Source organism: Pteronotus mesoamericanus, unplaced genomic scaffold (genome assembly GCF_021234165.1).
Source record: "Pteronotus mesoamericanus isolate MK-2021 breed Mesoamerican mustached bat unplaced genomic scaffold, CSHL_Meso_final contig_27, whole genome shotgun sequence".
Classification (NCBI taxonomy): domain Eukaryota; kingdom Metazoa; phylum Chordata; class Mammalia; order Chiroptera; family Mormoopidae; genus Pteronotus; species Pteronotus mesoamericanus.
The window spans coordinates 13,129,517-13,157,436 of NW_026555115.1; the positions used below are offsets into that span (position 1 = coordinate 13,129,517).

Genomic DNA, 27,920 nt, shown 5'->3' on the forward strand with positions numbered 1-27,920 from the left:
TATAGTCAGCCACATTTACATATGCATTGTAATCTCTGAAAAAGCCTGCAAGTTTGGTTAAAATTTTGCACATGAGAAAACATGACTCAGAGACTCAAGTTATGACCTGACAAAGGCTACTCAGCATAAAAGAGGCAGAGCAGGGAATTCAGATCCTAGCCTTAAATGTTTTCTTTGTTTTGTTTTGTTTTTTGCTTCAGAGCCTAAAACATGTCTACTGTCTATTGTGCCATACTGAAACTAGGGCTTAACAATCTCTACAATACCTAGCACAATGCTTGGTATTTTTGTTAGATCCTACACACACGCATGGAGAAAAGCACAAAGAAATAAAAACACCATAATTTACCCACTGGTTCCTCTCAGCAAAAGTAAGAGGACAGTAAAAATTATGTTTACAAAATCACTTCTGCTATTTCAAAAGAAATTTGGTAAATTGAGAAATTAAATTATAAAAAGTGCAAGTTTCCAAATATGTTTTGTTCTTGTGGTTACAACTAATGTTATTTCTGTCGCCCATATTCTTAGAGATGGGGAAACTGAGGCTTAGAGATGTTGACTACCTTATCTAAGATCGTGTGGCTGATACATAGTAGACCAAGTGCTTGAACTAAGGGAAGTGATGCCATGCCCTAGGCTCCACTGGCATCTGTTGTTTTCCCTTTGGCCTGGTTAGAGTGAAACCTCAGGTGGGAAGGAAATCCAATATCAGCCCTAAATCCTGATAATAAGATATGAAGTGTTATACTAACACCTCATCTGTACATCTGGTATTATTGTATTTCCATGTCTAAATTATAACCCACTGAATGAGTTTATAAAGTAAACACTGTACTAGATTCATAAATACTTCAGGTAAGAATTTGTTATTCTTAGGATTCTTGGCTTGTTAAGACTTTGGAGAAGATTCATACCTTCTCTGCACAATCAGTATTACCATATGGAAAGTGTATTCTGAGAATATCAGGTTCATGAAGGTGTCAAAAATATCACCTACTATATAAATAAATTATCATATTTCATGGCCTTAAGAGTATCAAAAATGTCTGTTTTTAAATGAACCCCTCCATTTCTTTTCTGTGACAAGACAGTAAAAACCTGTGATGTGTATTTTAACTCACTCTGGGTAGGTTAGTATACAGTTATGAAGTGTGAGAGAAGAAAGTACACTTGGAGGGCATCAGCTATAACCTGCTAGGATTAAAGATGAGAAAACTGAGACCCATAAAATGTAATTTTCTCAAAGTCACAGAGAGTCAACTGTAGATGACCCAGGGGTGGGATGTCAGCTCCCACCTTCCAGTCTAGCCCATCCCACTCTGTGAAGCTGCTTCCTGCTGGCATCTGTGCAGCAGGCTTAGCCCAATGCACTTATTTTACCAGGAGTCCTCTAACCTATAAATACAAGTGATACTTATTATAATTGAGGAGGGATCTTCTACTTATTCAACAACTACTAACTAAATGTTTGCTAGGTACAAGGTAATATTCAAGTCATTCCAGGGAAAAAATGGTGAACAAAACAAAGGAGATTCCTCTTTCTTGGAGCTCACATTCTATTCAAAGAGGTGACAATAAACAAACAATGGGTAGGAAAAAATAACAGGTAGTTTTAACCTCAATGTAGAATATTAAAAAGGGATGAAGTGACAGAAAGTGATGGAGTGGATATTTTAGTTTTATGTGAAATTTAAGTTGAGAGCTAAGCATGGGAAGAGGAATGTAGCTTCTGATTAGAGAGAGAAGTTAGTTCATTAATACTAAGAGGTGGAGGTAAAGCTTAGCAATGAACAGAATACAGGGGGGAGGGCCAGATTTAGCGAGAAATGGGGGAACAGGAGCCAGCAGAGCTCTGTAGGCCACAATAAGGAGCCTGGGTTCCATTGCAAGGGTAATGGGAAGGGTTTGAAACCAGGTTATATAATCTCATTTTAGAAAGGTCCTCACTTTGGCTGTTGTATAAGATATAAACTGTAGGGAGGTGGACTAAAGGATAGAATAGGAGAAGTAGCAGGAACCTGGTACATTTGTCCAGTCTGGAGGTTATGGGGTATATATTTATATAGTAACAGTGAAATTTGAGAAGAGGCTGGAGTCAAAGTTGTGACTGATGGTTTGGATAGTTGTTTGTGTACTTGAGGAGCAAATGGGTCCTACATTTTGGCTTTAATAAACTACATAGATAGTACCAGTTATTTCAATGAGGAAGACAGATGAGTGGATTAGAGGTAGGGGGGGAGACTTGCCTGGAACTCTGACACTATCAATAGCACTATTTGGTAGGCAAATACCACATGAGTGAGTGAACTGCAGTATAGGAAGTAATTATGCCCACAGGCCAAAAAGAGGTAAATCCCAAAATTGAACTCTTTCACCAAACATACTAGAAGATGTTTCCAGCCGATCTCCTGGTAGCTAGGGAAGACACTTTACCCCTTGTTCTTTGGAAAGTACAATAAAATACTGGCTAAAAAAAAAGAACAACAACAAATAAAAACAAACGCACCTCGAATGTCTACTATATGTAAGGCACAGCATCTATCTCATTACATTTTCCAGATGTGAAACTGAGATTCAGAAAACCCATATAACTTGTTCAGGATTTTACAGTTAATAGGTAGAAAAAAGTAAATTTAAGACCAGGTTTTATAATTCAATAATTGATGTTCTTTTCAGGTTGCTTTCACTATACTGCAGTTTAAGATTAGAAAATAGGATTCTTCTTCCCATAGCACAGATAAAGTGAACATGGTCTTTCATAAAGTGGTGAGAAAATTTTTTTAGATTATTTTATACAGGATCGGAATGTTGATTTTTGGGCAATCCCCATTGGTTATTGCAGTAACTAATGGTCTGAACAGCAATTTGCTTGCAGCCAGACACATTTCATGCCATGAATTTTGTGGGATAGTTTATATTTTCCTCAAATACATATCAGCTCCATTGGGTTATATTTATTCTTTATAAAATTACCACCTCAAATTGTGGCTTTATTGTCCCAGTGAAGCACCCAGAGTAAGTTATTAGGATATTAGAAAAGGTGGCTTTCATGTACAGTAAAATGCACAGACTTTATTCATGTGATGATCTCTTTATACTTTTTAAGACCTCTGGTAAACTCTTATAAACATTTTAGCTGCATTGCTTTAAGGATGGCAAAAGTCCCTGAAAGAAAAAAAAAAAATGATAGACATACGAATTAGTTCTGACCTGGGTTTGACTCCTTACACTGTCATGCATTTGCTGTATTTTCTTAGGCTAGCTGATTATTTGTGCAAAATTTTGAAGATAAGATTGCTTTAAAACATGTATGTACATACACCTCATTAAAATATGGAATCAAGTTTCCCTCCCTTCTAGTTACTATCTTCTAATAACTAGAATGCAGCAGAAGTAATGCTAAGTGACTTCCAATGTAAGGTAATAAAATTGAATACAGCTGTACCTGGCCTTTGCTTTCTCTTGGAATCTTTGTTTCTGAAATCTTGATACTGTTTTATGAGAAAGTTAAGCAGCCACTTGAAAAAAACTACATGTCCAACGGAGGTCTCCATCACATGCTCAACTGAAGACTCCAGATCGAAACCAGTACGCACTGAGTGAGCAAGGCTTCAGATGGCCCAGCCCCAGCCCCAGGTGATCTGGAGTAGAACAGAACAGAGGTATTCATGTCCTGGTGGATGTTCTCCAAGTTGTAGGTTTATGGGCAAAAATAAATGTTGCCTGTTTTTCTTTTTCTTTTTATAATTTATTAGGGTTACATTGGTTCACAAATCCATACAGGATTCAAGTGTACAACTCAATAAGATATCATCTGTACAATGCATTGTGAACATTGCCTTAAGCAAAGTTTCCTTCCATCTCAAACCCCCCTACTTTTGTCCAGATCCCCCGTACTTTTGTCTATATCCACCTCCCTTTTCCTCTGGGTATCACCACACAGTTGTCGGGGGTCTATGTGTCATATATATATATATATTTTTTTCTTTAATCCCTTAACCTTCTTTCATTCTGCCCCCTAACCTCCCTTTCCTCTGACATGTATCAGTCGACTCCATGTTGCCTGTTTTAAACCACTAAGTTTAAAGGTAATTTGTTACATATCAGCTGACAACCAGACGAGCCTTTTCTTTGGATACTTTAATCCTCCATTCTTTTTTTTTCTGTACATTATTTTGGAATGCAGATGAAGGTTAAAGCCAGAAAGAAATTTATTTAAAATTGGTCTCTAACATTTAGTAGCTATAAATCTTTGGGCAAAACATCTAACTTCTTAGAACCTCCCATTCCACCAATAAAATGAGAATGATAATATAAGCTTCATAAGATCATTGAGAGGATTAAATAAAATAATGTTTAAAATGTCTGTCAGAGAAAAAGTGCTCAGTAGCTGAAAGCCAATATCATTAGCAGCACTGGTAATCTCAAAGCATGCATTATTGGAACCATGAATTTCTTTATAGGCTTTTAAAGTACATAAAATAGAATTACCCTTTAATAACATATATTTTATATACTGCTCCAGTATTTTGTTTTCTCTATGTCATGGCATACATTTCTGTTTTTCATTATGCTGCTCTTGTGACAAAAAATTTTCAGTAGTATGGTGACAGCTTGGTGTGCTGAAAGAACCATGGACTTTGGGATCATTTCTACCTACATATTTTGTGTATGTGTATATGTGGAAGGATGGGAAGAGAGAAGTTAAAAAAAGAAGAAGGGAGGAGGAAGAGGGGGAGAAGAAGCATGGAAGGAAAGAGAAAGGGAATAGGGAGGGGTAAGAAGGGGGAGAGAAAAAAAAGGAAGAGATAGGAAGGAGGAGAAAGAAGAGAGGAGGGAAAGAGAAAGGAAGGAGAGAGGGAAAGGGGGAGGAAAGTTAAAGGAGGAAGAGAGAGAGAGGAAGTAGGGAGAGGGAGGAGAGAGGTGGAGGGGAAAAAAGAGAGGGGAAATGGTGGGGGAAGGGAGAGGGAGGAAGAACGAAGAGGCAGAGGCAGAGAAAGTAAATACAGATATTTGAGAGGAGTGAGGCCAAGGAACAAGGATTCAAGCTCTCTGACAGAGACTTGTGAGATGTGCGGGTGTGGTGGGGGGTAGGTCTGCAGTAGGTGGGTGAAATTGTCAAAGTGATCTCAATTCTATTCTATAGCAGCAATGAAACAAAAATAGAGCCATGATTCAAAGGCAATCCCAGGTGGGCTCTAAGCCTTTTGCTCCCAATGCTGAGCTATACTGTGGAGGTCAGAGCTGTGGGCATACAACGTGGTTTCTGTTCTCAGGGAGCTCTTAGCTTTTTCTAGTTTGCCAGATCTAGGAAGTAATCTAAAATATATCAATGTGCTTATCCAATTATAAACATATATCTGGTTAAAACTTGACAAAAATAAATAGACATTAGCTTTTGGATTTAAAATAGGAAGAGAAAGAGAAATCTCTTATTCCAGCGAATTTCCTGAGCACTTAAAATAAAATTCATAGTCCTAAGTCTTGTAGGATCCTGTCTTTGGATCCACCCAACCTCCTTTTTCTACTATACTCATTTCCTGTTCCCTCCTCACTAGCTGCACTGACCTTCATGCTTTTGCTCAGCCTGAAGTCCTCCATCCCATATTTCACAGGCCCTGCATCCTCCCTTTACCCAGATTCTGGTGGCAATGGCATGACCTCTACCAGCCAAGAGGGCCTACCAGCCTACCGACATGGGGAAATAGAACACCTGACATGGCCACTCTCAGGCCCCTGAATTTTCCTTGATTTTTTCTTGCTCACATTTTCCACAAACTGATTGTATGTGTGGACATGTTTATGTCTGTATGTGTATGTATGATTATGTGCGAATATGTGGTATGTGTGCACATACATATGTGTTTGGTTTGTTTTTCTCATCCATACTACATTTATGTGGCAGGAACTCATTTTTTTTCAATGTTTCATTCCACATAACCAGAAAAGTGTGTGGCACATAATGAAGAATCAATATATACTTATTGTATGAAAGAAAATCTAACCATCTGTTAATTGAGCAATTATTGGGGTCAAAGTGTTTTAAGTTTAGTAATATCCAGAGAACCTTGAAGTGTTATTTTTTTATCAGTAATTTGACTATTCTGTATCACAATTTTTACTCAGATTCCTAAACTTAATAATTGGTTTTATGCACATCATAAATCAAATATTACAAGTGGACCTGAGGGTTTATATGCACGAATGTATTTACATATCCATTTGAAAATACAAAGAGTATATAATGGGCATATATGCCCATACATAATGCATGCTATATACAATAGACTCTACAGTATGTAATTATTATGCATATATAAATTATAGACCACATATTAATATATATAGCCAATAGTCAATTAACTATATGCTCACTGAACTATCATCAGAAAGGAAGAGAAAAATTGAGAATTTTAGAATACTTTAGAAAGAAATAGATTTTTTTTCTTCAACATAACTAGATGAAGCAGTCAACTCCAGGTAGAAACCACTCATGCATTATATGAGGAAATGAATGGGGGTGACTTTGGACCAGTAGGGAAATGAGGGCTGTAAGCGCACAAAATCATTCATTCTACTGAGAAACCTGAACAACCCTCGTGGCAAAATTGTTTACATGAATTTTTTGCTTGGCAACTGTTTTCTGTTCAGAATCAAAGTAAACTCTGACTAGGCTCTCCAACAAATATTAGGTTTCAAAATAAGGGTGTCTAAATGTCCAGTGGTTTTCCATATATCAATGTTGACTTCTTACCTCTGCCTTAGCGAGTTCAGAGCTGTGTGGGGAGAAGTGTTCCCACACAGACTTTCACAATACATTGCAGTGAGTACAAAAAGATGCTTATACTCAATACTTACACCCAACAAATAAATCTCACAAAGGTATTCTAGATACCATAGAGACTATGGAAGAGATTTTGGGATATACAGGGCTTCAATGTCCTCTCCCAGCTGGGACCTGGCTTCTGGGATCTTCTAGGCAATCATCTTCCTATCTGTTTTCAGTCATCTCTTCCTTCCAGTGGGGATAGTGGGTTAAGGGCAAATTGGCCATGTGATTAAAGGGTCTTCGATACTGTGGGCTCAATGTTTCTTCTTTTGTCTTCTGTGGTAGTGTTTCCTAATCTGGGTTGTTTTATTTAATATGCTTATAATCTGTAACTTTCAGAAACTCCACCTTGGGCAAAACTCCTATGGAGGAGCGGACAGTGAGATAAAGTCTATGCGCAACCAGGTGAGCCCTTGTCTTTGAGGACAAGTGGTCACCTGCTCCCTGGCAACAGGGTGCCTCTGAGCACTTGTGGGCTGATTACTACTGTCATGCAAGCTGCTGTGAAGCAAAAGGCCACAGACCTGCCTAAAGCTCATTGTTGTAAGTAGCCAGTAGCATGAGGGCAACTACAAGATGCATGAGGATAGCAAAGATACATTTCCAAGGGACTTTGATATCGTCTAATTCTGTCCCTTTCGAGAGTAGTTGTATAAACCTTAAGTTAATGAAAGAGATGACACGTTCCACTGGCTAGCACTTATCAGCAGGTGGGGGGAAGACTATTGGTGGAAATCATCAGAAAATGATAGAATCCTCTTTTAATCTCTAACTAAATGAAAAAGATACAGTGTGAATGAGGACTGATCTATCTAACCTGTCTTTGTCTGCACCTCCTTGGGCTACTGCTAGAAAGATGGCACCAAAGATGTAGCCAGGAACGGACAGAACTGGGCCTGGGGACACAGTTATGGGGACTCACAGGGTCACAGTATTAAGGGCTACGTGAGCCATGGAAGATGCTGCACTCAGGCAAGCGCACCTTGACAACCACACAGTCTTAGTACAGGTGGCTCTGGCTGCTTGTCTACCTCTTCATCTACACTGTCTTACAAAGTAAGAAAAATAATGTGAACTCATGTTTTCCCTGCTACTCCATTTCCTTCTAACTTTTGACTCTGTCTTTTCCATAGTGTATCAGAAACAACATTCTTGCTTTGACTTTCAGGTAAAGCTGGGTTCAAGAATCAGACTTGTCCCTCCCAAACTGTGTGCCATTAATTATCTTCTTTTCTCTGAGGTTCTGTTTTGTGAAATTCCAGGTAGGGATAATAACCCTTACTGTGCAGAATAGCTTTTTCAATTAGACATAATGCTTGCACAGCACTCCGCACATATTATTAAGCATCAGTAATACTTAGTCATTGGTTGCCACCAAAGTTATTTATTTTTCTCTCATCCTGCCTTCTATTATTTCTTCCCTTTAATATCTAATGTGTACAGTATTGAGGAGAATCTACAGTAGGAAGTCATCCTCCATATTCTCTTACTAATTTGAGTCTACTGTAACAACAACTTATTTTATAACTCCTACTAACCCTGGCTACCAGTAGTATCTGCTACCTCCAATAAACTTTGGGAATCAGCTTATACATTGTTTTTAATTAACAAAAATATTTATAATTGTCTTTGAGCACCCTCTGTATTTATCAGATTGCTGGGAAATGGGCGTTCACTCCCACAGCACTGTTAGCAGTATATTGGTGTAGCCTTGATACGCTGTAGAGTCAATGTGGCAAAAACCTTACAAGTATACATCCTCTTTGCCCTGGCAATCCAAAGAATTTATTCTAAGAATAGAATTAGTTTTGTTCACAAAAATCTATGAGTAAATGTGTCCTTACAACATTTGTTATAGTGAAAAAAATGAGAATAATCTAAATATTCTAAGAGATTTATTAATTTTATATATCCACTCTAGTACATCCATATAATGGAAAACTGTTAGTAAACATCTGGCATATAATCATATTTATTGATATGGAACAATATTTCTACTGTGTGTGTGATAAATACAAGGAGTAAAACAATATTACAGGGGGCCCTGATTCAGCAGAAAAGTAATACACTTGCTCAGCTCTTCCAGACTGACAGGTAATGATGAGTCGATTGTCTCTACCCATCTCTTCTTTGCTCTCTGGCCTTCCCTGTGAAGAAGTGGTTGGCTTCATAGTTACGATTGGAGAAATGTTTCTGCAGGTATGTTTCTGCAGGTATGCCTGTTATGAACTGAATGTGTCCCTCCAAAATTCATTCAAGGTTGAAATGCTAAACCTCAATATGATGGTATCAAGAGATGGGGGTCTTTGGGAAGTGATTAGGCCATGTGGGTGGAGGCCTTATGAATGGGATTAGTAGGGTTCTCTCCCTTTTTTTCTGCCATGTGAAGACAGGAGGAGAAGTGAATTGTTTGCGACCTGGGTAGGTTCCTGACCAGAATCCAATCATGCTTACATACTGATCATAGACTTCTCCAGAACTGTGAGAAATAAATTTCAGTTTTGTAATGAATCAGTCAGTTTGTGCTATTTTGTTATAGGAGCTCCAACTAAGACAATGCCCTTGGTACTGGTTCTGGGGCTCATGTACACAGTATTGTCTCCCCCCAACATCCATGAGGTGAGTGCAACTGATTGGGGATTAGGTGCTATGTCTCTGCACTGAGGGGTGTGACACTGGGGCAATGTCTCTGCTGTCAGCAGTCACCTCATCCAGTGTCACAACCACTGTAGGCAGAGGCCAAGGGGCAAGGAGTCCATATTTTCCTCTGGTCCATGCTGCATTCTTCAAGCCAGTTCAGGAGAAAGTATACAATGTATGCATATGCTCCTTTGTCCCATGTACTCCTTTATTTATCCCATTTGATTCAGAATCCATGGGGAGACAAGGATTAATGTATAACTTCAAACCTCTCTCTCTCTCTATATATATATATACATATATATATATATATATACATATGTATATATGTGTGTGTGTGTGTGTGTGTGTGTATATATATATATATATAGTATGCTCTCATTTTTGTAAATATCCATATAGCAGAACATCTGGAAGGATACACACCTAAGTGTAAGATTCTTCTCTGGGAGATGAGATTATTTTCTTGCATGAGTTATAATCATTATAATTATTCTATTTACATTATTAAAATAGAAGTAGTGTGCTCCTTGAACTTGTTTTCCATTATAGCACAAGTTTTGGACCTTTCCTGCTGGGATGGAAGCTGTGAGCTAGGAGAGAAATATGGGCACTAGGGTTTGCTGGACATCCACTGCGTGTCAGGCATGGCACAGGTGCAGAGACTATATTTTTCATTCATTCTTCCTACTAGCCTTATTAGTTCAGGATTTTCATGTACATTTTTTAAGTGGTAAAATTGTGGAAATGCAACAACTTGAATGATGTTGCATGATGGGTAAGAGGCAGAGAGAGTCAAGACCTCACACTCCATAAGGTCTATTCCCAAATCCATGCCCCGTCCACTCAAATATCCTTATAAAATTAAAGGTAATAATGTTAGAAAAATAAAACATGTACAGCGGCATTGGTGTAGTCAAACTGACATCACAGAATGCAGAAACTCAAGAAAACACCACTGTCACAATAAGCATACTCACACTTTTCCTAAATCCCCCCAGACCTAATCCTTAGAAAACTAGAAACAATGCAATTCATAACAAATAGGTTGGTTTTTGAGACATAAGCGTTTTGCAAATAGTGCTGAGAGTGACACGGGCAGGCTTGACAGAGAGAGAAACAGGAACAGATATAAACATTAAATCTCTCAAGGTAGGAGCACCATCTGATGATGCTGGGAAAGGGCCACCAAACCAGAGTCTCTGATCTAATGCTATAATCAGCTCTGCAAGCATGGCTGGATCCAAGGAAAGTACAATAACTGATTTTCACAGTGATGGTACTGAGTCATCAAGAAAAGATTACATTTTTATGGTCAGAATTATCTGTTTAAGAAGGTAAGGAAGCATTTAATCCATTTAAGAAAGATTTTTATTTCAAATAGTTAGAAATTCTTTCAAGAGATTCTTGGTGCTAAAAGGAGTAAGTGACAGTTATCTGAAAAATTCACTTATGTGGAATAAGGCCTTCCCTAAAATTTCTAGATCAGTGAAGCTGTGTGTTATAGTTATTGAGTCTTCTATCCCTTTTCCTTTTTTGACATTTTATTGTCCAGTTTTCTCAAGCTTTTCACAATTCCTAACTTCTAAGCACTGGATTATAAATTACTTGAAGCTAAAGATCCTGACTTCCTTTCTTGGATATCCCACATCCCTGTGGTGGGCAGCCTATTTCTGCCATGAAAAAAAAAAATGATGAACTAACATTTACAAAAAAAAAAAAAAAAAAATGACTGATTCCCAGGGCCTGCATAATCTTTAACAAAGCTCACCTGACATTTTGCAAAACCCCTTTGTGGTTTCGGTAAGCAGTCCCAGAAGGATTTTTCATGTGGTTGGTTTTGTGTTTTGTTTTTGCAAACATTTAATATTATTTCAAATAATATTAAATATTAATTAAACTAAATCAACCATTCACTCTAAAAATAACAATGAAAAATATTAAAAAATAGGTTTATCTAAGTTTTTCTAAAAACAAATCTTATTTTAATAAAAAAAAATTACATTACGGCCTCTACTTTTCAGGTAACTAGTGCTATCCCTGCTTGGCTGCTGGTCTCATTGCCTAATACTGCTTTCTCTGTATCAGAAATCCTCATTACTTTCTCATATGCTATTCCCTCTGCCAGAAATGCCTCATCTCCCTATTTTTTATGTCTAGCTCAAATGCTGTCTTTACATGACATTGCTCTTAAGGCCATTTTCATCATCACAACTGTTGCAGGATGGGTGTCATCATCATTCCCTTTTGTAAATGAGGAGAAACATAAGAAGCTATGGAAGGTCCTCCCAGGTATACCCTGGGTGTCAGAGTCATGACTAGCCCACCCTTTCCTAGCAGTCTTTCTCCCCACTGCTCAATACACAATGGTAACTGCAGCCACCTTGTTGCCAAACACCCATCCCCATGATATTCCATGGTGGTGGAGCCCTCCTGCAACCCCCCAATAGCCCTGCACGGCCATGCACAGTGGTAGGGGCAGAGGTGAGCCTTACCTGGTGTGTTAAGCAGACGGGATCTCCTGCAGTAGTATGCCACTTCCTGCTCACAGTGCTCTGAGCTGTCGATCACGGCCTCCAGCTGTTCTATGCTGCCCCCATAGTCCAAGGCCATGGAGTAGGGCTTCTCAGGGCTGGCACCCCGCACATGGGTCAGCTCTGTGTTGTTGTGTTGCACTGATGTCCAGATCTTGTCCTCTGCCCAGATAACACAACCCAAGGGATCAGAGGTTAGAAGGAAGTTCAATGAAGGATCACAATTATGTACCTCAATAAAGCTGAAAGATCATGCAGGGAGTGTGATGGGTGGCATGACATGCAATATTTAATCACCACCTGGGAGCTCTGATCATGTAAAAAATTTGACCAGAGAGTTTTAGCTCCACTCAGAGTTAGAATAGAGGTTAGTAATCTTAAGAGTTAAAGTTTTGGAGCCCTTACTCCACAGGGTGTATGCTAAGCATTTAATGCTTATTATCTCATTTAAAAATCAATATCACTTAAATCAGAAGGGAGTCAATACCACCACATCAGAAATGAAGGAAATCTAACTGAGGAGACTTAGGCAGCTTACTCCGATAACACAGTAAGTGACTAAGCCGTCCTTCCTACTACTGACATACCCTCCTTCTCAAGAGAAACAGGAGCATCAATGATTATCTCAGAAAACCATAAGATCTGGGTGGAAAATAAGACCTACCCATAGAGAATATCTGTAAAATATACATAAATAACAAGCATGAAATTGTGCAATCCACACTGAACTCCAAGGCACTTACTTGCAGTTTTACTTGCAGAAGTACCACACTACCTCTCTTTGCCAAAATGCTTGTGGAGTCTTACAATAAAAGAACATGCAGAGATGAAGACCTTTAAATCAGGGAGGGAAAATATGTTTTTCCTATTACAAGTAAGAATGGAAGGCAAGGAGAGTGGAGAGAAATTTATTTTAGAAATTGAGACTTCTGTACATGAAACATCTCTGCTAACAAGTTGGAACAAGTCACCTCATTTTTTGGGTGTTCAGTTTTTTGTATTTCTTATTGTTCAATTACTGTTGCCCCCATCTTTCTCTCATTACTCTCTCCTTCCCTGCCTCTCCCCTATCCCACATTCAATCCTCCCCCCATTGTCCTTGTACATGGGATCTTTATACCTGTTCCTTGAATTAAACTTTCCCTTTCTTTCCCCCGTTATCACCCTTCTTCCACCCCTCTGGTCATTGTCAGTTTGTTCTTTATTTCCATGTCTCTGTTCTGTTTTGCTTGCTTGTTTGTTGTGTTGATTAGGTTCCACTTATAGGTGAGATCATATGGTATCTGTCTTTTACTGCCTGGCTTATTTCAATTAGAGTAATACTCTCCAGTTCCATCCATGCTGTCATGAAGGGTAGGAGTTCCTTCCTTCTTTCTGCTGCGTAGTATTCCATTGTGTAAATGTACCAGTTTTCTAATCCACTCATTTAATGATGAGCACTTAGGCTGTTTCCAGCATTTGGCTATTGTAAATTGTGCTGTTATGAACATGGGGGTGCATAAGCTCTTTTGAATTTGTGTTTCATGATTCTTAGGATATAAACCCAGTTGTGGAATTGCTAGGACAAAAGGCAGTTGGTTTCATTTTTAGTTTTCTGAGGAAATTCCACATTGTTTTCCACAGTGTCTGCATTTCCACCAACAGTGCACTAGGGTTCCCTTTTCTCCACAACATCATCAGCACTTGTTGTCTGTTGATTTCTTTATGATGGCTATTCTAACTGGTGTAAAGTGGTATCTGATTGTGGTTTTAATTTGCATCTCTCTGATTGTTAATGATGCTGAGCATCCTTTCATCCTTTCATGTCTTTGGGCCGTGTGTATGTTCTCCTTGGTGAAGTGTCTGTTCAGGTCCTTTGCCCATTTTTAATTGGATTGTTCATCTTCCTGGTGTTTTGTCATCAGTAAACATAAAAATAAAAGGACAATAAAACCACCTATAGTCTGGCAGGTGGCAGGGCTATTACTATGGAATAACAACCAAAATATAGTTGCAAGGCACTATCTGAGAGGCATCAGACTTTCTGTAATAATACTTAGGCTAAAACATTTGCTACAATTGGACATAGAATTTAATTCTGGACATGCTTACAAATAAAGCAAAGGAGGAATAGGAGGTCTTGAAAAGTGTCTAGAATCTTTACCACATAATACCATCAAAACTCTTCCTAAATTCTCAGGGCTGAAAAGGAGCCCAACACAGATACCACGTGGTTTCCTTCCTTCCTCACCTCCTCAGTCTTACAAATGAGAAGACCAAGGTCTAAAAAGGAAAAAAAAAAATAGTCCAAGGTGTAGCTATTAGACAAAAATGGTGGGGATGTACACTGGAAGTAACCATTATTATTTTTTTATTTTATTTTAATTTATTTTTTCAAATCCATTTGTCTCTGCCTACCCCCCACCACTTTCCCTTATTAATTAATACTTCTAAGAGGCTAGACCGTGACTTATCTTACACTTGAGTGTCAACATAGTACACTATGTTGGAAAGAGAAAAAATAGAATTTGGTTTTAATGATCTCTAAAGCACTCGTTATCTCTAAAATATTATACATTTTCTGCAGCATACAATTAAACTATGATCAAACATTCTGTTTCTTCTTAAAGTGTAAAGCCAAACCACTTATACTCAGATATCTCTTAATTGAAGCAGAATTAAATTTTATATAAAGTTTAAAAAAATCTGAAGGAAAGTTACTGAATTTTGACTTTGAATGTAAAAATAGGACATTTTTCTTATTGGTAAAAAAAATAATAGTATACAAATAACACAAAAAACAAAAATGCTGGTGCCATTATGGACAAATATGGCAAAATAACTAAAGAAAAGTAATTGCTCAATAATGCATTGTTGTAGAGAGACAAATAAAGACTGATAGTTTAAAAATGTCCATAGTGCTTAGAAACAAAAAAAAAAATAGAAGACCCAATCTAGTAATAGATGATATGTTACTTCCTCATACTGGAATATTTTACAACACTACTTTTGACAATCTACCATGGTAGACATCTAGATACCTATATCTTTATATCTATGATGTAAGCAAGGGATTGGGAAAACCAAATTTGTCCCCAATCTTACTGTATCCAATCTGTCTGATTTCAAAAGTGAATCACATAGCATCATTAAATCTTAGGGATTTGGATTTTCCTAACAATGAACACAGATTTTCATATCTGTATGTCCATTCATCTAATTATTCATACATTCATTAATTGTGTTGCTTATTAATTTAGTCATTGGCTCCTTTTGCCAAAATCATTTTCTGTCTTTGGCAAAATGGAAAAGAAAGCTGTGTCAGACAGACAATCTTTCGTCTTAAAACTACTAATCTTGCCAACCCTTGTCTCTGGCCCTTAGGGTAAATTGAAGTTTCAATAATTCAACTATTGGCACTTTTTGATATATGCAATATAGAGAAGATATGAGGGAACAGTAAGAGCTCCAAAGGCTCCCATAATTCACTTAGACATCAGAGCCTTCACTACAAGCACAAGATGATTGACAGGAAGACAGCTGATGACTCAAAACCTAGGTCTCTTTGTTGGCTTTCCTTTTAAAGATAAACTTTGTCCTCAGATTATTTTTTCTCCTGGGAGATAACAGAATAAACACTGAAAGCACAAAAGTGAATGGCTATTTCTTTTTCTCTATTTCTTCCCCTCAGCCTCACTTCACCTGCCCAATGCTGAATAAGCCCTGACCCTGATAATATTAAAGACCAGTGGTCAGTGCCACTCAGAATTGGCCATGGTGGCTGATGTTCCAGCTGCCTGGTCTAGGATGGTTACTGTAATTTTAACTAGGGAACGTTGATGTGAAGGTCAGCTCTGAAGGATTTTCAAACAAGTAAGATTTGCTCTGGACAGTCTTTTTTTTTTTTTTTTTTTTTTTTTTTTTTTGAGAGGGGAAGGGAAGGAGAAAGAGAGCAAGACAAACATCACTGTATTATTACTTCTCACTCATCCCCAGATGGGGACCTGTCCCACAACACAGGCATGTGTCCTGACTGGGAATCGAATTGGCAGCCATTTGGTTTGCAGGCTGGCAGTCAGTCCAATGAGCTGCACCAACCATGGCAAGACTGGACAGTCCTTTAGGTGGATGCAGGAGATTCATTAGTGAACCCACACTTGCTTATATTAAAATTGGGCCCATGAAACCAAATATTCAAGACAGTCAATTTAGTCAATTTGTAGGTGGAGATTAGTATATGAAGCCTTGGTTCTGAAGTCAGAAGACCTGGACTTGTGCGCTAGGTTGGTACTTAACTAGCTAAATAAACTTGGTCAAATGATTACTTTTATAAAGTACAGTCTCCTCATCAGTAATATTTGAAAAGCAGCAATGATGCCAACTGTACAAGGTGGTTGTAAAGATTAAATGAGGGGATTTGTGTGAGGAAGTCCATTATTAACTAAATTACTAAGAATGCCACAAAAATCTATGTTGTCTATTAAGTATAAAGGTATTAAAGATTTCACAGGTATCAGGGTTTTTTATTAACAACAGCAGCAAGGAGAAGGAGAAGTTGTAAGTGGCTTTCAGTAGTTCTCATAATAGCTTGTACTAAAAGGGTTCTTTCCCAGAGCATAAAGTAAGAGACACTTTTCCAGAAGATATAAAGTGAACCCAGCCTTCTCTCCCTAAAATCTACCAAAATCTATGAGGAAAACATCTATTTAGTAAGACTCAGACCAGAAATTGTTCTTTCTGAGGCTCTGTGAACTTGAACTTCTACTGAAGAAAACCTAATGAGATTGCCCTATAACTTAAGAAGGTCCAGTTTCATGTAAATCATCTAAATACTATGACTAGAAAAACATCATAAAACCCTCTAGGCTCCAGTTCACACCCTGTGCTGTCTGCCTGCAGCACAGGACTCTCCACCACAAGACATATGCTCTGGTCTCTAGAGCAGTGTCTAGGGCTGCAAGCCTCCTTGAGACAGTCTAGGTTACTGAGAAGTCCATCCATTTAAAACCTGTGCTCTGCTACTTGCTAGCTGTGAAACTTTGAGCAAGTTTTATAACTACCTCTGAAGTTTTCTCTTTGGAAAACAGGATATTAATATCAGTTTTTTCAATGATATTATAATGATTTATAATATTATAATTATATGTTTTACATGGACACATAATAGGTTGTCTAGCTTGCAAAAGAGTTAAGAAGTTATATATTAGAACTTTTTTAAAACATCAGAAGTAGAATCTCAACTTCACTCCCCCTTAGAGAGTTGAGGTGGGGAGCTCATCCGGCAAATGAGGTTAACAAGCAGGAAGGAGTGCAGTTACTACACTATTCCTGCTGCTGTATGTGATAAATTATTACCATCTCATGCAATTATCTTTTCACTCTGGAATAGCCTCATGTCACTCTATATTTATTGGTGTCCTTTACATTTCCTGAATTTCTTCAGCAGAATTTGTTGTTTAATTTTATGGACCCAGCAACCTGAAAAAAAAAAAAAACAGTGATATTGCCCTTTTGCTATCCAGTGTACTCTTTATTATTCTTCCTGCTGTACACCACCACTCAAGCCCAGGATGAAAAACAGAGTCCAGCTCTCTAACTTGCTCAAAAGAACACAGGTATTTAGTTATTCATGACAAATTTTATGCTCAAGAGAAGAACACATTTTTGAAATTTTGAACTGTGAAGGATCTGTTCAATTCACTAAGAATATCACTTAGTCTAAGGTAATAATTATTATATATTTGAAATATTTGTTTTTCTCCCAATATATGGTTTGCAAGTATTTCCTCCTATTTCATAGGTTGTCTTTTTATTTTGTTTTCTTTATTTTGCAAAAGCCTTTTTGTTTTATGTAGTCTCAGTGGTAGACTTTTGCTTTTGTTGCTTGTGTTTTTTATGTCATATCCAAAAAAAAAATCATCACCAAAACATGATCATGAGCTTCTTCCCAATGTTTCCCCCTGTCCTTAAGATTTTTATGGTATCTGGTCTTATGTTTAAGTCTTTAATCCATTTTAAATTAAGTTTTGTGAGCAGTATAAAATAGGGGTCTAATTTCATTTTTATGGACATGGTTATCCAGTTTTCCTAACACCATTTATTGAAGAAATTATCTTTTCTCTATTGAGTGTCTTTCAAACTCTTGCCAAATATGATTTGACTGTAATGCAAGGGTTTATTTCTGGACTCTCTATTGTGTTCCATTGGTCTATGTGTCTATTTTATACTGGTACCATGCTGTTTTAATAACTATATCTTTGGAGAAATGGAGATCTAATGCACAGCTTAGTGTTTATAGTCAACACTTTCATATTATAAACTTCCAAGTTGCTAAGAGACAAGATCTTATTTTCACCACACAAAAAATGATAATCATGCAATGTGATAGAGGTGTTAGCTAAAACTACACCTCTATCTAGTGGTGATATTATTGTAATATATAAATGCATCAAGTCAACACATTGTACACCTTAAACTTATACAGTGCTATATGTCAATTACACCTCAATAATTTCTTAAATAAAAATAATATGTTTGTTTTCACCCCCTTTGTTGAATATTAATTGACCATAGAGACATGGGTTTATTTATGGGCTCTTTATTCTGTTCCATTGATCTATGTGTCTGTTCTTATGCCAGAATCAGACTGTTGTGATTACAGTGACCTTGTAATATAGTTTGATGTCAGGTATTGTGAACCCTCCTACTTTGTTTTTTCTCAAAATTGCTGCAGCTATTCAGAGTCATTTATGGTTCCATATAAAATTTTGAAATGTTTGTTCTATATCTGTGAAATATATCATTGGTATTTTAATAGAGATTGTGTTGTTTTTCAAAAGCATCATTTAGCCATGGTAATCATTCACTGGTATAAATGTGAATGACTTCATGACCATGAGCCACACCACTTACCATATCACCTTTACACAATTGAATTATAGGTCATAGGCTATCCAATAGCATGTGTGATAAATTTCCAAAGCATCGTTTCAAAGACATAATGATACTTTATTATGTAGATTAGTAAAGCAATTTTAATTGTGTTTTGAATTTAGCTTTGAATTATATTCCCATAAAGCTATTAGATCTCCCAAGTTATAAAACACATCACTCATTTTATGTTCAGCTATGTGTCCAGTTAGTGCTGTGCTTGCTACTAGAGTAAATGCATAGGACACTAATGCACTGACAAGCTCCTTCAAAGCTCAGCATTATTTTAGGGTAAACAGTTGTATACCCAAGAAGGGCACATATGGCATGCTGTTATAAGTGCTCTTAAGATTATGAGTAAGTGGAGCTGCCTAAAGATCTGTTGTGGGCAGGGGACCATTGTTAGAGAAACCTGTCCAGTAGATACTGAGCACTTTTTTCTTGAAAATAGACAACAAATCAACAGCAGCCTTTATCCTCAGACCAACCAACCCTAACCTAGCATTGAGCATCTTGTAGAACTTCAGGACATTTTGTCAAGTGGTGAGATTAGTCAATTAGTATAATTTGTATTCTGTTGGGTTCTATCTTTTAACATTTCCAAAGCAGATTCTCTATGCACAATTATGTGATGGTTCAAATTTAAAAGGAGCAATTCCAAGTTATAAGATCAATATACACATACATTCAACAATAACATCTACAAAAGAAGAGAAAAAGAGTATTAAGAAGTCCCAGGAGAGTACTCATGGTGGAATGTTCTGCAACATTCTATAATGTTGTATCATCTTGCCAAGTCATCACCCAGAGAGCGCTCTCTGACCTCTTGTCCTGGGTTTCTGATGACCTGTCCAATTCTTGTTGCTCTCATTTCAGAAGCTGCAAACTGTTTACATACAGAGACACAATTTATTTTTTTCATGTTTTTCTTTATCTTATACTTTCTGGTTTCTATATTATTGTAATAATCATTTATTATTTTTAATAATAATTACAGATGCTGCAAGTTGCCCCATCTGTTACCACGGATATAATTCTTCAGAAAATAAAGAATAAAAAAAAAAGAAAAGTGAAAAAGGAAAGAGAGGCTAAAAATAGCTCTGATTAATAAAACCTCATTCTATACACACATTTATTTCTTTGCTGAGCCAGGGGAAAAAAAGAGAAAAAAAAAACACTGCAATTTTTCTATCATAATACTTGGAAGAAACTCTACAGATCATCAATATCCAGATTAACTGAACTTAAATCATGGTGGGGAGCTGCTTATAGTCCTTTGAAAAATATGTCAATTCACTTATACGCCTACTGTAATAAAGCCAGTCTATATTAAGGCCCCTGGGGTCACTTCTGTTACAGTTATCTATGTTGACAAAATGCATTTTCTATGCCAAGGGTAAAGACAGCTTAAATAATCCTGTAAACACTGTCTTTACCACTCATTTACCATTTACACATCTACAGTCCAGGGATATCTCTTATCATTTTGCATTGATAGTTATTTAATTTTTCATATGTTTCTATTTTATCTCCCCACTTAAATAACAAGCAATAACTGCTGAGTAGATGCCCAGGTAGGAAGAGGTTCTGTGGAAAATGGAGGCAGATGCTATGGAGAAGAGCAAGGGCTTGGGGACCTTGGGCCTAAACCCCTGACAGCTCTGCACAGACTACATTCCTAGTAGAGACTCTTCACCCTCCCTAAGCCTCAATCTCTTCCCTGTAAACTGGATAGAGTCCATGTCAAGCAATGTGTGAGAAATTAATAGAACATACAGGGTTGAGAGTGCCTGGCTCAGGATAGGTGACTCAAAATCAATGTTGAACTGCTACAAGTCATTCTGATGAAATGATTCAGGATGGATCAGAAGCGACAATCTCAATATTAGAAACAGTTATGGGATCCTGTGCTAAGGAGTCAATGACACCTTCCTCTCAACTTTTAAAGGAAAGGAAGACAATTAATATAAAACAATTTCAACTGTTTTAAAAGGCATCAGAATTCCTCCTGAGTTGTGTTTCCTCAGGGTGGATCAGCCCAGCTGCCTATGAGTGAATACATGTACACCTTACTGAAACCCTTGCAGACACTGCTGCTTTTTGAGCTTCTGCAGTGTGGGGGAGCGAGCATCATAGTCTCAGTGCCTCATACGGCTGCACAGCACTGTGCCCAAGCTGGAGCAGACACCCTAGGGTGATACGAAGGGCAAGCTCCAGCCATGACTACTATTCCACTTGCTGCCTGGGCCACATTTGACAACCTCCACAAAACAGGCTTCACTCTAATTTATCTCCCTGCTTCACTTGAGACTCTCGTTTTTGCAACCTTTTGGTAGTTTTCTTTTTGTTTCATTTAAAATAATCTTCAAGATCAAAGAGACCTGGGAAATCAGTTTTATGGTCTTGGAGGGTCTGTTTTGAGTGGACTCCATGCACACTGTATCGTACTTGTTTGTTTATTGTTTGCTGTTTTATTCAAGAAAAATTTAATAAATGCTTAGGGAGTGCAGAGCATTATGTTAGGGACTGAGAAGGTTGTAGTATGAGGGTCATAGGCTGAATGACATTCTGAGTCCTGAGGGCATTCACAGCTGATTCTGGGAAAGGGTCACTATGGCAGCTGAAAGCCTGATGCTTCTAGGGCAGGAAAAGAAGGTGTGGACCAGCTCTGTTCCCCACCTTCTGAGCAGGAGGGTGGTAGAAAGGGGCCTTCAAATCCAAACACTTGATGTGAAGACAACTGGGAGCCAGTGCACAGGCTGTAGTTGTTGTCAAAGTTTTATGAGGTCTGTAGGTGTGTCTTTGTAGCAGGCACTATTTTGATCCTTCTCAGGAAAGAGTAGGCCACTTACATAGAACTAATTCAATCTCCATATCTGTCACTTGCTAACTGGGCAATGTTGGTATGTTCTTCGATCTCTCTGAATCTACATATTCTCAAAATACAAATGAGAAAGGATCTCCAGCTCATACTTTATCATGTGAATTAAATGAGATCAACTCTAAGATGATATAACCTAGTACCTGGGTCACAGATTCACAATAAATAGTAGTTTCCCTCCCTTTGTTTAGAAGTGCTAAAGTAGCCAAGATTGAGCTCAGAGGAATCCATAAGGCAGTGCATTAACTGCATGTCTTGTCTTAGTCCTGAGAAAGGAGAGTTGAGCCCTTATTTACATCTCATCTTACCAGGTCACAGACAGAGACAAACCTTCTGTAAATGTAAGAGTGTCTGCTTCCTCTGCTTCATGAATCTTATACTCTGGTTCTGGAGGTTATCAAGAAAAACAAACAAACACAAAAAAACTCAAAGAAGAGAGTGGAATTTTCTCTCTTTCAGCTGACATGTCTGCTCTGGTGAACTCACATGCATTTAGCAGTGTCCACTAAAACTGCTTCACATGTAGTGAGAGCTTTATTGCTCTAGAAATAATAAGCAAATCTAGTACCTAGATGTTAATTTCCAAAAACAAGTTCGCTAAAAAAGTGTACTAGATTTCTTTTTGAAAATAATTGAGTCTGGGTTTAAGTAGTGAAAGATCAGCATAACATCTTGGAACATTTTGTGCTAGAAAGCAAGGAAGTACTCTTAGATTAATGGAAAAAGACATAAGTGTATAAATTAAGGAACCAAGGTTAACTATATTGTTGCAGTTTTAAGATAAAAATAGAATGATAATACTAACAACATTATAAAAGGGAATAATTTATGGGTTTATAGTAACACAAAGGGAGGTAAAGAGGGTGAGGAATTTAAAAAGCTTTTCTGTGGAAGAGAAGGAAGAATGCCAGCTACAAATTAGAAGGAATTATAGAATTAGAAATACTTGAAAATTTTGGTATACCAATTATATGGGTTAAACATATTAATAGGTTGTGAGGAAATATTGGGGAACAGGGTATTCCCATATAATCACATAGGTAACTTACTAACTACAAATTACTTTCATAATGTAGAGGTATAGCAGAACTGCTTTAGCCAAGGGGTGGAAGTCAGCATATCCAGTGTGGCCCAGAAGGATGTCATATACCTCCTGGATGGGGTGCCCGGAAGAGAACACACACTACCCATGAGATTGTCTTGCTGAAGTATTCTAATGATGACAAAATTTTTTTTAAAAATTCAAAATATGGAATATTTTACTTAAGGGATGACTTGTACTACTCTTCAAAAATTAATGTCATGAAAAACAGAAAATTTTGAATAATATGAATTAGGGGATGGAGCCTTCAAATTAAAAGAGACTAAAAGGACAACTGGCTTGATGGCTCAGTTGGTTGAAGCATCATCCTGGAAGCCAAAAATATTGTGGGTTTGATTCCCAGTCAGGGCAAATACCCAGGCTGTGGGTTCTATCCCTGGTCTGGGCGCATACAGGAGGCAACAGTTGATGTTTCTCTCTCACACTGATGTTTCTCTGTCTCCCTCTCTCTCCCCCTTCCTCTCTTTTTGAAATCAATAAACATGTCCTCAGGTGAAGATTTAAAAAAATATTCATCATGTGGATAGTACTTTAATCCTTAATAAAAATATAAAAAAACACTGCTATAAAAAGCTCAATAGGGGCAAGATAAACTATATATTGGATATTAATTTAATTATTGTCTATTTTTATGTTTGATTCTGATATTGTGGTTATACAGATTAATATCTTTGTTCTAAGAACTATAAGCTGAAGTCTTCAGTTTTAAATTATCAATATGTCTACAAATTATTTTCAAATAGTTCTGGAAAAAAGGCAATTTATGAGGAGGAAGGGAGAAGAAAGAGAGAGGCAGAATGAGAGAGAGAGGTGAAGATAGCATAAATGTGTAAATGTGGTAAAATGTTAACAGTTGGAGAATTTAGGTGAAAGTATTAGAGGCTTATATGAGTATTTTTTTAACTTTTCTGTAGATGTGGACATTTAAAATAAAAACTGGTGAAAAAAGGTAGTGCTTTGCACAGCTCTTCACTTGCAAGTGCTTAAAACTCTTCTACTATACTCCAACAAATCCCTGTGCATGTGCTTTTTCACACACATACACATGGCTAAAGACTAATTGGCCAAACAGTTGCTAAATAGCAAAAATTAGTATCAAATTCAAATATCCACACCAGAATAGCATATTCATTTCCCAGTACATTTATTAATAATTTTAATTAATATTCATGAATGATTTTAGTGTGTCAGATGTTGTGTAATCATAAAAGTTATTGCTTACTATAATTAGTGCATTTTCAGAACCAGAGTCAAACTTTCTGGGCATAAAGTGATAGAAATAATAAATAATAAACCATGTATTGGGTACATAATGCCAGGCATTTTTTCATATAGATTACATTTATTATTTCATATGAACCTCACACCTGTAAAAATAAGTTCTATTATTAATAACAGTATAGGAAACTGAGGAACTGTGTGACCAAATATCTCACTTAAGTCACATAGCTTGGCAGAACTAAAAAGTTATAACAGTGGGATTCAAACCAAGGCCACGGTCTTGTAGACTATGCTGGGTTTATTAGATATTTGTGATTTAGTAAAATAAGGGGGAACCATAAGAATTGTGTCAGGAAAAGAAGCTTAATAAGATAAAAAAAATCAGAGCTTGGTTTACAGAAAAAGGTGAGTGCATGACATTTCAGAAGGGCAGGATTTTATATAAAGCATGAGGACTGCATAGAATACTGATTATAGCTAGCACCAAAAAAAAAAAAACAAGTGGAAACTGTGTAACCAGTCAATGTCTCTAACCATTTTCTCTTTACTAATAGATAAAAAATATAACATATTAAAATACTTGCATACATAGAATGTAAGGCTGACGAGTGCTCTTGGACTGACTATTCTGTTTACCTTACTTCACAGAATATGGAATCATAACCTGCTTGCATATCTTGGCTCTTTTATTCTTTGGGATGTGTAGACAGACTTTGATTAATCTTCATTCCCTATAATCCTGCACCTAGAACAAAAGCGAGTAGTGGCAAGCAAAGTTTCTCAGAAATACCCCTGACTCCCACATGTTATTTTACTCTGCTGAACAGGAAGAGTTCAGCTAAACAGTAGCTCTACATCAGATACATGAGTTAGCCAGGAGTCCTCCAGCAAGGGAAGGGCTCTGGGCAACTTCTTACTACTTCTCCAAAATGATTGTTTTTTCTCTCTTCTCCTCTCTAACTAACCCTGGGATACCCATCTATCAAGGTCACTCCCAAGCCCTGAGTCTCCCAGGAAGCCTTTTTAATCACTCTTGTCTCTGAATTCCTTCAGCATCTAGATCCTCCTGTGATAGTGGTGATGATTAGATGCTCTTAGTCAAGGAACATATAGCAAGAACTCATGGACAAAACCAAAGGGGAAGAGCTGAGGGAGGGAAGGAGCGAGGGGGCAAGGGAAAGTGGTGGGGGGGAGGCAGAGACAAATGTATTTAAAAATAAAGAAAGAAAGAAAAAAAAAAAGAGTTAAGAGAAAAAAAAAGAGAATGCCATATAGGGTACTAAGTGTATTAGGTGCATCACTCTTTTAATTTTATCTCATATGCACATCAACCCAGTGAGGTAAGAGTAACAGATCATCCTTTTTATAATTCTTATCTAATACTCAGAAAAACCTTACAAGGTGGGCATGATTATTCTCATTTTACAGATGAGGAAAGTGATGATCAAGGAGGCGAAGTGCATATACTGGAGACTTCATTTCTTCAGGGTCATGTCCTTGAGGAGTTTCCTTCAGAGACACTGACTGATGGATGAGGTCTTACAGGCCCAAGGAAGGGTCCATTTTGTTCAGGCACAGATTTTTCTTTGCTTCAGAGACTATATGTATTCTGGCCTAGGAACCCAGGGATTGGAATCACAGACCTTGTTCCACTTTCTGGGCAGCATATGTCAATTTGTAAGACCTTGTACAATGATTCAGCCTCTCAAGAAGTCAGTGCTCTCCTATGTAAATTAAAAGAATGGTATCTTCTTCATATAATATCTTGGACACTGAATGATATGATGAGAATAAAGTGCCTGGCATGGAGCCTCATACCAGTAGATGTTTAATTAAATAGTAGATATTTATACTACAAAATCCAGCTCAGAGGTCATCTCTTCAAGGACAACCCTGACCACCATGCCCAGATTCTTTGCTCCAGAGATTAACCATGACCTTCTTTTTACTATTAGTGTGGCATCTATTGGCTTTTATTTAATTTTCCATACTTTGTGTGAAGTATCTGTTTACAAAATCTATCTCCCTCTCTGAACTGTAAGATCCTTTAGGACAAGGACAAACACTCATTTTGTAACCTTGATGACCTAGCCCAGTCAGTGTTCAAAAGTTTATTGGAATTACTTAATTTCTAAATGACCATCTGAACAACTAAGTGACTGACTCAATGAATAAATAAATAACATATGTATAAGTAACTGAACACATAAAAAATAGAAGTAAATAAATGAAATATTAATAAAGGAATGCAAGAAATCAGGGAGTGAGTTATTAAAGGGGATGAATGCATGAATGAGCAAATAAATGAGCAAAAAACTACAGTGAAGCCACTCTGTCTTCTTAGGCCTGAGCCTTTCCTTCTCATCCATGTGGTTAGAGCCAACTGATTATGTTGAAGGGATTTGTGAAAGGATTTTCTCTAAGTGCCTATTAAAATTTTTGTTAATTCAGAGGTGACAGTGTTTTAATTTCAGGATAATTCTACACCTTTATGACTTAGTAGTTTTATTTAATGGTTTAATTTAGCAGGAGATTATGCCACCTGCTAGTCCAAAGAGACTAGCTTTGCCTTAGAGACCAACCTTCTGGAATCCCTATGTGGACACCATACCTGGCCAACAACATAAAGTATTAAACAGAGAAAGATACATTTAAAGAAGCTTTCCTTCCTCTAAGCTGTTATAATTTGTCTTTATTTGGAAAAAAAAAAGTTCCCTGGACAACACCTCATTCAAGGAAAATAGTATCCCTCTGAAACACAAGTGACAATACAAGTGTTATTCTGCCTGAGTAAATTGCTAGTGAGCCACAGCATGTGTCACCCATGCATGAATCCCAACCAGGGAAGGACAATTGTGCTACCTGGATGTAACCTTTGGGTTCCTCCTCCGATGAGCTGAACCTGTGGCCCATTCAGACAGTAGATGTGTTTTCAAGGAAGAGAGAGTGAAAGAAGAAAAGCAGATTGACACATGTTTTCTTTACCACCTGCTCCATGTCAGTCACTCTCCACCACCATTGAAATGTTAACTCATGTAATAGACTACACAGCAATTTAAAAAAATGTTATTATTACCCTCTACTTACACAGACAGAAAACAAGATGCAACAGTCAACTACAACGCTCAGTGAGAAACACATGTCCTTAAGTTTTCCCGTCTTATGTCATGAGTGACTCTTGTTTCCTCTACACTACCTGATCCTTGTACAGCCCATTTGTAAATTGTAAGCCCACTGACAGTGCTGACAACTGTTAAACCTAACTAGATGGACATAATTATTTCTTTCTGCCAATAGTTTGGATGGTAACCTATTATATGCAATTGTACTGCACTATTATGTGCAGGCATATTAAAAAGATTTCAAGTGTGACTTCTCTACTTAATCCATTATACATTCTTTAATGATTTTTTTAGTGAAAACTAAGCTTGCTACCATAGGAGTGATAAAGAGAGCACCATAATAGTGAGAGTAATAAGATATGAGGACTTGTAAGGTGGTTTCATTACGAGCTATTTGAGAATGGAAAACTAGTTTTGCTTTAGAGATTTGACTAAACATTCCTTGCAAACTCCTTGCAATACATGATGATTTCTGTACAGGTGTGGATTCATGAAATTTTCATTGTATTCATCAAGATAATAAATGTGTGTTTTTGTTAGTGGTTTTAGATAAAACAACTTTGCATATTAGTATGCATTTGTAAGTTACAGAGGAAAGACAGTGTGTTGCTGGAAAACATCTGTTAACATGTTGCAAGATGCCTTGTTAACATTAAAAATGGTGAAATGTAAATTTTGTAGA

General features: G+C 37.3%; 1 protein-coding gene across 2 annotated transcripts in view; it reads right to left on the bottom strand.

Annotated features, from left to right (window-relative positions):
• The window catches only part of CNTNAP5 (contactin associated protein family member 5), a 1,056,232-nt gene that overhangs the window by 306,534 nt on the left and 721,778 nt on the right, over positions 1 to 27,920 (bottom strand). For both annotated transcript variants that reach the window (XM_054575031.1, XM_054575030.1), the window contains exon 13: positions 11,965 to 12,165. In XM_054575031.1, the coding sequence (XP_054431006.1) occupies positions 11,965 to 12,165 (201 nt within the window). The remainder of the gene's footprint in view (positions 1 to 11,964; positions 12,166 to 27,920) is intronic.